This window comes from Perognathus longimembris, chromosome 14 (genome assembly GCF_023159225.1).
Source record: "Perognathus longimembris pacificus isolate PPM17 chromosome 14, ASM2315922v1, whole genome shotgun sequence".
Taxonomy (NCBI): Eukaryota; Metazoa; Chordata; class Mammalia; order Rodentia; family Heteromyidae; genus Perognathus; species Perognathus longimembris.
Window position 1 is genome coordinate 35,373,702 of NC_063174.1, and position 13,934 is coordinate 35,387,635.

At 36.0% G+C, this 13,934-nt stretch overlaps 1 protein-coding gene across 2 annotated transcripts in view; it reads left to right on the top strand.

Annotated features, from left to right (window-relative positions):
- The window catches only part of Gphn (gephyrin), a 386,872-nt gene that overhangs the window by 363,387 nt on the left and 9,551 nt on the right, over positions 1-13,934 (top strand). For both annotated transcript variants that reach the window (XM_048361849.1, XM_048361848.1), the window contains 3 exons: positions 2,057-2,130; positions 8,100-8,164; positions 12,132-12,235. In XM_048361849.1, the coding sequence (XP_048217806.1) occupies positions 2,057-2,130; positions 8,100-8,164; positions 12,132-12,235 (243 nt within the window). The remainder of the gene's footprint in view (positions 1-2,056; positions 2,131-8,099; positions 8,165-12,131; positions 12,236-13,934) is intronic.

Here is a 13,934-nt window from a genome sequence, read left to right on the forward strand (position 1 = left end):
GAAGTATTTTCTAAAAGAAAAAGGAAAGGAAAACAGAAGTAACAAATAGAAGACAGATAATTTCAAGCCCAAAGATAGCAGTATTATACTAAACATGATTAAAATTCATTCCAGATTTTAAAAAGCAGCTAATTAAGCCTAGCTCTGGTTACTCATGCCTATAATCAAGCTACTCAAGAGGCTGAGAACAACAGGCTCCAAGTTCAAAGCCAGCCTGGACAGAAGACTCTACTTAGATTACATTTTCATTTAACCAGCAAAACAGGGTGGAAGCATGACTCATGGTAAAGTGCCATCCAGGAATAAGCAAGCCAAATGAGATTGCTTTAATATTTGTTTTCCCAGACTGCAATCAATTAAGCCCTAAGTGAGATAATTTTGATTTTTTTTAAATAGGGCTAGAATGTGTAGCTCAGTGGTAGAGCACTTCCCTAAGGGTTTGAATTCCCTAGCCAGGAAGAAGGGGATTAAGAGAGGGAAAAGGGATTACTAGACTTTAGGGGAAAGGTTTTGTTTTTCTTTTTCTTTTTCCTCTCAAGGGTTATTTTCAGTTTGACTGGCTTGGGCTCTGGTTTTATTTTGTTTCTTTGTTGTTTGGTCTTTTGCCGTTCTAGGAATTGAACACGGGATTACCACTGACTGAACTACATTTCCAGTCCTAGGATTACAAGCAGGTGCCACCACACCAGGCACATTTTATCATTTGTAATAGAATAATCCATCAGGAATGTATAACAATTCTAAATTTACCACATGTAATAGTACAACCTCAAAATAAAAATAAATGAATTAATTTATCGTCTAGCCTATAAAGGTCATATAAGTCTCAGATAATTGAGACAGGGAAGGAAGAGGAGAAAAAGGGAAAAAGAAAGGAGCAAAGGAAGAATATTTTCCAAGAGTGGAAGCAAGAAGTAGCTAAAAGCAAGATAGTCCTGCAAGAATGGAGAGAGAAATACTGAAAGAACATGTCTGGGTGAAAAAAGAGCGAAGACAGCAATGATTATAAAAGAGGGCTAGAAAATATAGGAATCTTGGGAGGTTTAAAAAGAAGGCTTTTTCCTAAAAACCAGGAACATAGTGAAGTATTAGAAAGTGCATCGCTCAAATTTGTCTCAGAGGCTCTCTCCTACTTGTGTGCAGGTAAAGAATAAATTAGAGACAGTTAAATAATGGCAAAGGGACCTACTGCAATTGACGCAAGGTGATTTCGGCTGGGGCTGGGTAGAGAACAGTTCTTTTTGGTTTGGGATGTTGTTTTTTTAACAAGTCTCTTGTAACTTATGAAATAGCAAAAGTTCTGGCAGAATAGTAGACTCACCTTAGATTAATAAGGATGAAATTTAGCAATAGATCTTAAAATTGTATTGCTTAAAAGAAATTTTAAGAACTGCCTTTTCCTCCTCTTTGTCTACAACCATATGAGGCCATATTGGTACCTTTTATTTTCAAAGATCAAATTTTGTGAGGTCATTCTGGATGGATCATGAAGACAGGTTAGCCATGTTTGGTTAGCAGACTGTCTCTTTTAGAGTTCCTTCCACGTTTCCTTTTAGTTGATTTATTTGGATTTGTTAATCTATGAGCAAATAACCAAGTCTCTCTTCAAGAAAAGTATATTGTTTAAGACCATTAAGTAGAATATTGTATGACACACACATGTGGTTGCTCCAACAGGCAAAATGTAAGACATTTTTCAAACTGTCTGAAAAAAAAGAGATCAAAACAGCTATTAAGTAAGGATACTATACCGTAATATGTGTAGTTATGCTGCTATTATCTAACGTCCTCTATTGGAATGCTCCTCCCATAAGGGCAGAGCTGTTATCTCTCTTGTGCGTGGCTATATCCTCTGGTACTCAGAACCTATCATGTGCTCTGAAAATACTGATTAAATGAATGAATAAGGAATGAAGTAATAGTTGTGTTAATCAAATTATTTTACTAAAATAACAAAGATTTTTTAATTTCATAAATTTATTTTATTCTCACTTAAACGTACTGCAAGTGTGATAGTAAAGTATCTGAAAGTAAAATGATTTTTTAATGTTTGCAGGACTATCTCAAGCAGGTGCTGGACATTGATCTTCATGCTCAGATCCATTTTGGCAGAGTTTTTATGAAACCAGGGTATGAAAATAATTTAATCTTGTATATGGGATTGAATTGGATTGATTTAACTAATTGACTGTTTAATGCTTTCTTTTTACATATTCTATTATGGGTTAACTTTTTTTTTTTGCTAGTCCTGGGGCTTGAACTCAGGGCCTGGGTTTCTTTCACTAGCACTCTACCACTTGAGCCAGAGCACCACTTCTGGCTTTTTCTGTGTATGTGGTACTGAGGAATTGAACTGTGCATGCTAGGCAAGCACACTACCACTAAGCGACATTCCCAGACCAAATATTAAACAATATTTTAGTACTGGAATCCTCTGAGTACATACATATTTGGAATAAGAATCCATCCATGTCCTAGCTGAATCAGTGAGTTTGATACAAAACAAAACAATTTTCCAACCTTTTTTTTTCCTTTTCAATTTTCATGTTCCATTCCTTACTATTCTTTATCTATTTCTCTCTACTAATTCATTCTCTCCCTCTTTCTCCCTCTCTCTCTTTCCCTCTCTCTCTCCTCTCTCTCTCTCTCTCTCTCTCTCTCTCTCTCTCTCTCTCTCTCTCTCTCTCTCTCTCTCTCTCTCCTTTCTTTCTTTTTTTTTTTTTTGCTGGCCCTGGGTACTGTCCCTGAGCCTCTCTGGGCTCAAGGCTACCAGCATTTGAAATGAAACTTGAAAATTAAAAAGGTTGGAAAAATGCTTTGTTTTGTACCTAACTCACTAATTGAGCTGGGACATGGATGGATTCTTATTCCAAATACATCTATACCCCTTGAGCTCCACTTCCAGCTTTTTCTTAGTAGTTTATTTATTAGAGATAAGATTCTCAGACTTTCTGCCCAGGTTGGCTTCAAACTGCAGTCCTCAGATCTCAGTCCCCTGGGTAGCTAGGATTACAGGCATGAGCCACAAGCTCCCAGCTTCATTTGCTATTTTTTTTAATAATTACTTATTTATTGTCAAAATGATGTACAGAGGAGTTACAGTTTCATACATAAGGCAGTGGGTACATTTCTTGTACAATTTGTTACCTCCTCCCTCATTTCCCCCCTCACCTCTCCCCCTTTCCCTCTACCCCCAAGAGTTGTTCAGTTGGTTTACACCAAATGGTTTTGTAAATATTGCTTTTGGAGTCGTTTGTCTTTTTATCCTTTGTCTCTTCGATTTTGATATTCCCTTTCCCTTCCCCAGTTGTAATACCAATATGTACAGTATCCAGGGTACTCAGATGAGATACAGTGATAGCGCGGGGACAACCACAGAAAGGGGATACAAGAGGATCATCAAAAACAACAACAACAACATAAGCTACCATTTCACATGGCATGTTGAAAGTAATTACAACAGTGATATAACACTCGTTTCCATAATGTGAAGTTCATTTCACTTACCATCATCTTAGGTGTTCATAAGGGCATAGCTGTTGGGCTCTTGTGATCCTCTTCTGTGACAGGCCTAAACCTGTGCTAATTATTCCCTATAAGGGAAACCATAGAGTCCATGTTTCTCTGGATCTGGCTCACTTCAGTTAGTATTTTTTCCAAGTCCTTCCATTTCCTTACAAATCCGGCTACGTCATTATTTCTGATAGAGGCATAAAATTCCCTTGTGTATATGTACCACATTTTCCTAATCTATTCATCTACTGAGAGGCATCTGGGTTGATTCCATATTTTGGCGACAAATTGTGCTGTGATGAATATTGTTGTGCTAGTGGCTTTAGTGTGTTCTTGTTTGTAATCTTTTGGGTAGATGCCCAAAAGTGGGCCCAAAAGTGGGCCCAAAAGTGGGGCTGCTGGGTCATAGGGGAGCTCTATGTTTAGCCTTATATCTAAAATATATGCAGAACTAAAAAAATTACATTCCTCCAAAACAAAACCTCAAAGAACCAACAGCCCACTCAACAAGTGGGCTAAAGAGACTTCTCTGATGAGGAAATGAGAATGGCCAAGAGACATATGAAAAAGTGCTCCACATCACTGGCCATAAAAGAAATGCAAGTCAACACAACATTGAGATTCCACCTCACCCCAGTAAGAACATCCATTATCAGGAAAACTAACAATAACAATTGTTGGAGGGGATGTAGCCAAAAGGGAACGCTATTTCATTGTTGGTGGGAATGTAAACTTGTTCAACCACTCTGGAAAGCGGTATGGAGATTCCTCATTCACTATTTTTAAAGGGAATTTGGTTTTTAAAAAAAATTCTCAAATAGGGGCTGGGAATATGGCCTAGTGGCAAGAGTGCTTGCCTCATATACATGAAGCCCTGAGTTCAATTCCTCAGCACCACATACATAGAAAATGGCCAGAAATGGCGCTATGGCTCAAGTGGCAGAGTGCTAGCCTTGAGCAAGAAAGAAGCCAGGGACAGCACTCAGCCCTGAGTATAAGCCCCATGATTGGCAAAATAAAAATCGCAAATATAATCATAAAAGTAGAGTATATACAATGAGCCATCTCCCATGTACCCATTACCAAGCTTCAGTAACTATCAACATCTATAATTGTTTTATCAGTCTTTCTGCCCTACCTCTTGTGGGAGGGAAAGGAAGATTGTTTAAAAGCAAATTCTAAATATCATATCACTTTGGTAAGTAATAACAATAACAGCATTCTCTTACATCAACACAGGTATATTTTCTTACCTAAGTTAATTCTTTGATATCTAATATCTTGATGCTCAAATTCTCCCAGCTGTTAAGGAAAATAATGCCTTTTTATAATTGTTTTGTTTGTCTCCAGATTCAAGTAAGGTCTACTTGCTGTATTTCATTGTTAAATAGCTGTTAAATCTTCCTTGCCTCTTTTAAAATATTTGTTTGTTTACTGTATCATTGACTTCCTAAGTAAACTGGATCCCTTATCCTGATGATTTGATTTGGCAAACTGCCTCCTTGGGTTGTGTTCCTCTACCTATAGTTTTATTCTCTAGGTTAATTAGATTCAGACTCAATATTTTTTCCCCTTCATGTGTTTTACCCTACAACTTACTATTTCCCAGAAAGAAGAAACAATAACCACACACAAAGACTTTGCATATTTCTGAAGAATTAATAAGCCAAAGTAAAAAAAAAAAATGTTTAAGCAAATCCTCAAAGAATGCCAAACACTGAAACACATATGGCCATGTCTTCAAGCAAGAACATGCCTGCTCAGACCCCTACTACTCAATTACCTTTGGTTCTCTGTTAAAAGACCTCAGTGAAGGGGTAAACAATTCAGCATACATCCATGGTGTAATGATGCTTCAGTTCAAAATTATACTCAGATGGTGCTCATGAATTCTGAGAGTGGACGAGGGACTTCCCAGTTGTTATAAATCAGCTATGGAAAATACTGGCCTGATTCCTGAAGCCTTTTTTAAGTGTCAAGCCAGACTTCCTAATATCCTTGATTTATTGAGCACCTGTTCTAGAACAGTGATCAGGTTTTACTGCCATGATTTTGCCATGTTCAATAAAAATTATCCCTAAAGCTTTCTTCACACTTGGATAGAATTTATAATTCTTGATAGCATATTATAATATATTTCTGTAGTTGCCTGTTGAATAATCCCCAATATGGCTTCTGCTGACAAGGCCCTTCTCATAAGCAAATATTATTATGATAATTTTTCCCTGTCCGTTTGAACAGTCCTAATTTAATTAGAATACAAAGGACATCCCTTGTCATTGTGCTCACTAACCTCAAAAAAAACTCATTACAGTTTCCCTTTGTTATCAGAAAAAAGCCAATATACCTTACTCTCACCTCTAGAGGAGAAATATTTGTGTGGTATCTATTACTTAAAACACAACCTCTATAATGATAATTTTATACTTGTTTTCTTTTCAGTTTATTACTTGCTACTTCCTTCCCCTTTATGAGTTCTTCACTTCCTAATGTTTATTCTTCTCCTCTAAAGTCATAACACTTTAGGATCTCAGTTATTGTATAAATGCTGCTAACATTCTGACATCAAGAGGAGAGATGAACGAAAGAAATGGCTTTCTAGGGCTTAAACAAAATGCTTCATAGTCTAGCTGTAGGACACTTGTAATGGCAATATGTGATAGCCAAATATTTTCTTGTAAATAGAATCCTTTGAAAGTGCGTACTTTTAGAGAACTCACTACCTATCTGCGAGACACAAAAGATGATATGAAGGGGCCTCATAATTCATACTTCAGCTTTAAATATAGTAGAAAATAGAAAGCATTATGCATTCTCTCCTCACTTGTAGTATCTAGGCTAGTTTGTATGAGAAAGTGGTTAAGAAATTTAAGTATGCTTCTGTTAATTGGCTAGAATTTCAAACTTCTCCAAAGAAGAAAGTAGAGGTAATTGCTACTTAATAGTAAAATGAAAAGTTTTGCTACTTTAACTTTGTTCTATTCACCTACAATACATTCCAAACATTATATCCTTTTTGTTTTACACACAAAGATACTCAAAGAAGCATTTGTGGTATTACCAAATAGGTCTACCAGTCGCTGGTTTTATGTGTCATCTATAGTGACCAGAGCAGTAATCAATAATGTAACTTAGAAATTATTTTCATCACACAGTAATAAATATTACCAAGTCACCTATTTGCAAATTGATATGAAAGCCTAAAATCACATTTGTCCAAAACAAAGAATCAAGAAATAAGCAAAATAGATATCACAAAGTCCAAATACTAACATTTCGTTAGAACATGCTATAAGAGCCTTATCAAATATGGGCCATAAAGGTAAATAACTTTGGTTCAGATATTTTGTTTCTCCGCTGAGTAACTGAGTAATATTTGGCCAAATTGCTCAGTGTCTGAGTTTCCACTTCCTTATCTATATGATGATAGTTGTCACCTCTTAGTGTCATTCTGAGACAATGAAATAATGAGGTAACATAAATGTTACTTTTTAAATAGAAGTTGATGCTATCATATTAATATTGCTTTTTAAGCAATATAATTATTACTACTACTCTCTGATAACAATGTAGGATTAAAGGAAACCATGCAACGAAACTGAGGGGGAAAAATAGAACTGAACCACATGATCACAGAGGCATAAAGTTAAGTAAGTTTATAATTGAAAACAACCTCTGGTCTATGGCCATACCACCCTGAACATGCCGGATCTCGTCTGAAAACAACCTCTATACCCTGTGATCTGACATTGAATTAGGGCATTATATTAATAATGACAGCTGTGAATTAACAGAAATGCGAGCATCACCATACTATTACAAAAAGTCACATGAATAGTCCATTTTTGAAAGATCAACCGCAAACCTAATAAAAAGCAACATAATTTTGGTGCTTAAAAAAGTAAAATTTTACCAATATGGAAGTGTAGCATTCCCAAAGAATTCATCACTCAAGTTTAATAAACACATGAGATTAATAGTTAAAATTTTACCTAAGGGCAATTAATAGAAAAAAAAATCACTCTTCTCAATTACTCCCTCTAAACCTCATGCCCCTCCCATCTCTGTGATAAGAGTTGATGTCATAATCTTGAGAAAGTATATCTGACAATATTCTTAATTGCTGTCTTGTTATAGCTATGGTATGTTATTTATTTGGATATTTCAAAAGCTGCTTTGATAGGTTTTATATATACTGCTAAGTATAATATTAGAAGGATAATACTTATTTTAAACAAAAGACATTTAGACAGATATGATCAAATAGTCTTCTCATAATAAGAATGATTGTTGTAAATCCCCAGCAAAAATGATATAGACTTGTTAAGTAGAGGGGAAACATGAGAATTCGAAATGTTTCTGTAGCACTGACAAGAAAAAGAAAAGGAAACAGAAGATACTGAAAGCAAAATCATTTAGATTTAGATGAAATAGTTCAGAGTATAAAGATTTAAAGGCAAGTCAACAGAAAAGTGGTCTTATATAGTAAGTGATCTGTATGACTAGCCACATGACAGGAAAACTGGAACACTTCATTTACTTCTGTTCCTTAACAATCACTAACAAGTATTTAATTTTTCTTCTAGTTTGCCAACAACATTTGCAACTTTGGATATTGATGGTGTAAGAAAAATTATTTTTGCACTACCAGGTAAGGACGCTGAGAATGTTTTCCACTTTTTCTGAAAAAATTGATCTCCAAGCTTTTGGACTTCTCAGATCTAGTTTCCAATCAGATTACTTGATTGGGAATCCAAAAGTGTTGGGACTTAAGTCCCAGCTTTTTGACAAAGCACTTTACTCTCTGAGACTGTTTCCTAGGGTATAAAATGGGATAATGCCTGCTTCATAAGGTGATGTCAAAGTCCCACTACATCCTGGCTTCCAGACTCTAAGATGATAATCAAATGTTAACTTTCACTAGATTTTTCTAAGGCACTCACCTTTTCCTTTTAGGAAAGTAATCAAGGGTAGCTGTCTAATCATCTTTCACAACTAGAAGAATTATGATCAAGGGGCCAAAGGGCCTTGCTTGAGTTATCCATAAAAAATACTAGGTTGAAAAATACAAGTAGGCATGGTAACACATGCAGGAATTCCAGCACTGGGAGGGTAAGGCAGGAGGATCATGAATTGGAGACCATCATGGACTACATAGCAATACCCTGTGTCTAAACAAAACAATTTTTTAAAAGCAACTGTTGTCTCTACTTCTTACAAGATTTGAGATGACTAAGGAGGGGCACTAGGATCCTGGAGGGGTGCCTCCTCTCCTTCCGCTGATCCTGATGCATCTCGGACACCTTCCACACATCATCCATCTGACATCTGCATCACTACCCATGCTCCCATCTGAGCAAAAGTTCACAGGTTCAGATTACAGAAAAAGCAACATGGTTCAATTGACAAGGATTGTCCAATTTATTGTTTATTACTTCATTGGCCCTGTATTTGGACTTGATAAATACTGATAAATTTTAAACCACTTTAGAACTTTTGTGTATCTACTTGTTTTTTTACTTAAAATTATACTCTAATAATTCGGTCCAAGTCCCTATTTTTAACACAAATTACTTCAAAAAATGACCTACTTATTTCTACCAGAGTCACAAATCTTACAGGTTTGGGCTATTTATTTGCTTTTTATATTAAGTAAATCTCAAAATAAATATAGAAAAATAAGAGTCAGGTAAAACATTTTTAAGGTTTGACAACACCTTAAGCCCATAACACTAAATTCCATCATGTAGAAAATGGTAAGAGAATATTTAAGTAAGACAGCCTTTAAAATCTATCAAGTTCGGAATTCTAGCTACTCAGGAGGCTGAGATCTGTGGATCAAGATTCAAAGCCAGCCAAGGAAGGAAAGTCTATGAGACTCTTATCTCAGATTAACCACCAAAAAGCTGGAAGTAGGGCTGTGGCTCAAGTGGTGAAACACTAACCTTGAGCAAAAAGCTTGGGGACAGCACATAGGCCTTGAGTTCAAGTCCCAGTACCAGCACAAAAAATTATAAAAATAAATAAACAGTCTGAAATTCCTGAAGACCTTTGCTTTTCCTTGTATACTCTATAAAAATTGAAGAGACTGTGTACTTTGTCTTCAGAAGACATGGTTTAACATATAGGACCATCAGTGACTTTATCAGTGTGTATGTGGGTGTACTAGGGTTTGAACTCAGGGACTCATACTTGCTACGCAGTTACTCAACTGCTCCAATCATATCTCAGCCCTACAAAGAATACTTTTATAGGAACCTATTTTAACATGTCTAATGAAACAATTCATCTGCCAAAGAAAATACAAAATTAAAACCTATCTGCGAATTGATTTGAAACTCACTCAGCCTGAATGAACCAAAAGAGGGCAGCAATAACTCATATGTTCAGATTCTAGAAACAGCAAGTGATTTCATTTATAAGAATTCTCAATTTATAATTTCTTGAAGACTATCTACTTAAAGGTTTTCAGTAAGTTTAACCATTTATAACCAATATGTTTTTTATATTTACTTGCCAACGTTTAAAAATCACTATAGTAATATACATCCACTTTAAAAAATAAGGCAAATATATGTAAACGTAAATAAATATTGCCTATAATTCCTTCTACCATCCAGAAAAACTATTAAAACTTTTTGACATTCATTCTTCTAGTTCTTTTTCTTATTTAGAGCAATTCATTTTAACAGTAATTGTATAAAGTAGTAGTATTATAGGAATTTTATAATCTTTGGTAATATACTTAAGGCAAGGAAAGAGTAATACTCACTAAGAATAGAGTGTTCTGAGGAGCATGATGGTGCACACCTATAATCTCAGCACTTGAGAGGCCTAAGAGCATTGCAAATTTGAAGTAAGCCTAAGCTACGTAGCAAGTATCAGGCCAGCCTGTGGAGCACAGAGACCTCACCTCAAAAGAAAAAAGTCTGTTCTATTGAACATCTTGTTTTTCAGTTAATATCAGTTAATCACTTTCTACAGCCTAAAAGAAAAACTTATTCTCAGCAGGGTACCAGTGGCTCACACCTATAATCCTAGCTACTCAGGAAGCTGAGACCTGAGGATCATGGTTCGAAGCCAGCCTGAGGAAGAAAATTCCCCAAGAGACTCTTATCTCTAGTTTAATAATAACAACAAAAAACCCAGAAGTGTCACTGTGGCTCAAAGTAATAGAGCTCAAGTATAGAGCCCAGGCCCTGAGTTCAAGCCTCACAACTCCCCCAATAAAAGAAGAAAAAAATCTATTTTCAATTATTTTCTGATAGAAGAGAATAGAAGATATGGTTTTATCTAATAATAAACTAAACTGATCATTGCCTTTCTTTTACTTTGAAGATAGAATTAGCACTTCAGGAGAGGGAACACAAAAATCTAATAAGTCATTTTCCTCTACTAGTTTATACAGATATACACATACATGCATACACACACAAACATACACACACACATACACACACGTATTCAGCTGTCAAAAAGAATAAAATTAGAATTTCAGAACTAGAAAGGATCTTGGGAATCATATAGTTCAAACCTTTCATTTAATCCAACCCCCTCCTTTTGAAGCATGTGATATACTTAGATTATTTTCCTACATTTGAATTTCTTCAGGTCTTTTCATAACTTAACAAGTTGGTGTTTGGTTTGCCCCAGCATCCATACCAGTACTGTAGACTGGGTAGTTTAAATAATTCAAGTCCAGAATCAAGGTACCCACAGTGTTGTTTTCTGAGAGGCAGTCAGCCCCTGTCCCTCTGCATCCTCACATGACCTTTCCTCTGTGCACACACACACTTCTGAAACTTCTTCCTCTCATTCTATTGAAACCAGTCCTATCAAATTAACCCAACCTTTGGTGGGACAAAGGGTGAACTAAATCAGCAGTGATAGATGCTATGTTGAAAATGAACTATACAACTTGGGGGGAAGGGGAGTTGGGAGGGAAAAATATGGGAGAAAATGAGGGAAGAGGTGACACTATTCAAAAAGAAATAAATGTACTCGATACCTGAGTTAGGTAACTGTAACCCCTCTGTACATCACCTTTACGATAAAAAAAATTTTTTTTAAGATTAACCCCACCTTAAGTCCTCATTTAATTGTAATCACCCCCTCGAGGGCCTTGTTTCCAAATACAGCCACATCAGGGGTAAGGGCACTGTCATGTAAATTGAGAAGACACAGTTCGGTGCACATAGTATTTATCTTCAAGTCTTTCAAGTATGAACTCATTTGATGCTAGTTTTTAAAGTTGAAGACATCTCTGACTAGAAATGATTATAGATACATTTTACACATACACACACAACACAAACACAAAACTTTTATCAAGTTAAGTAATGAGTTTGTTCCAGTACACAGCTATCAAAAATCAAACATAAATCATGTCAAAAGGCTTTTGGTTATCAGAATTCTGTTTTACCAAAAGCAAATATTAATCCCCTCCACGGCTTGTGATTAACTGTATCTCTACTCTGTTATCCTATTGGATGCAAAATGTCTCAGAAGAAGACCAATTGCGGGATCATTTCCAGCATGTTCTAGATACACAAAGGTATAAATAGCTGGAATTGTTCAGTAGCTTTATGTGGTATAATAACTGTTTGGTTGATTTTCAGGGAATCCTGTATCAGCCGTGGTTACCTGCAATCTCTTTGTTGTGCCTGCTCTGAGAAAGATGCAGGGCATTTTGGATCCTCGGCCAACCATCATCAAAGCCAGGGTAATGTTTTCTAAACTCAACTGGAAGCTTGATTAAAAAAAATAAAAAGGATTTGCTTTCTAACCCAAAATAAACATCTAGGATTCATGTGAATAGTGAATGCCATACTGTTCTCCCCTTTGTGATATAGGAGAAAGGGTCTCATATTTCCCTCCTAGGTGACTTCTAAAATGAATCATCTTCTTTAGCTAAAAGGCTATAAGGAGTCTTAGAGAGCAAAGCATAAACCTTCAAACAAAGCAGTCAACATCGCTGACACTCACTCTGTATGCAGTGAGGGATTAAAATTATTTTTCTCCATTTTAAAGTTACAGAGGACAGAAATTAACCTGCTTATTACTTTTCCTGTGTCTCTAGTAGTAAATCCCAAACAATCCAGCAGAAAAAAAAAAAGACAACCAAATAACTAAAAAGAGAACCTGGAGCTTCAGGAAAGGGTGATCATATTGTTTAGAAAAAGACTAACAAGACTTAGGAATTATATGTACTATAAAAGTTATTTGGAAATTAATTCACTGGCCCACCAACTCTACTCAATTTAACTTAGTCAACTAATTATACCATGTACTTCCTATAATACTCATGAGCAACATTCTTGGCAATAAAGTATAGCACCAAACCATTACTTTTCAAGAGTTCTGAAGTAAATTCAGATATTAAAGAATACTCTGATTGGTTGACAGGAAGAATAGAAAACAGGAGAGGAGATATTAACAAAAATAATACTATGGGGTTGGGAATATGGCCTAGTGGCAAGAGTGCTTGCCTCGTATACATGAAGCCCTGGGTTCAATTCCCCAGCACCACATATATAGAAAAAGACCAGAAGTGGCGCTGTGGCTCAAGTGGCAGAGTGCTAGCCTTGAGCAAAAAAGAAGCCAGGGACAGTGCTCAGGCCCTGAATTCCAAGGCCCAGGACTGGCATAAATAAATAAATAAATAAATAAATAAATAAATAAATAAATAAATAAATAACTCTGAAAATACATGAAATAAACCACAAAATCTAGACTTCAAATAGTCTTAACAATGACCTTCTAAATACTGGGATGAAAAAGTATGAAGATACTGCTTTTCCTTAAATTTTAAAAGTCAGATTTTTTTCTACTATTCACAGTGGTGGGCCTATTTGAAATTAATTATTCTGATCAAGTCAGAAAATAAAAGTTCTAAGGCACAGATTTATACAAACCAGTAACAGTAACATTTGCTAAACTAAGGAAAGAAGAAAAATCTAGGAAGACAAGCCTTCTCTGACTTTGTAAAGCCCTTATAAATCCTTTTATTTCTCATTTTAAAATTTAGCATCTCTTTCTTAAAACTGGCATTGTGACAGTCATCCATCCTGACAGCAATGATTTTGATGGTGGTCTCTAAACAAAATGATGCTTGGTACGTGATTCATATGCTGCCCATTTCCTGTCAGTTCAGGGAACTAGGAACTGGTCTTAGAATCAAGTCAATACCTTTCTCCCACAGCAGCATCACAGGAACTGCCAACGTGGTCCATATGCTTTGCTTCTTATCCCTCTTGTTTCTAACTCCCCAAATGTCTCACCTCCCCTGTCATGACTGCCATTTGAGTATATAACCCTGTTTACTTCCTGGAGGGATAGTAAATCTTACCTGTCTTTGCTGATGCAAGATACAGCCTACAGCTTCTACTGAATTACTGTTCTCCATAATAGAGGCCACAGTC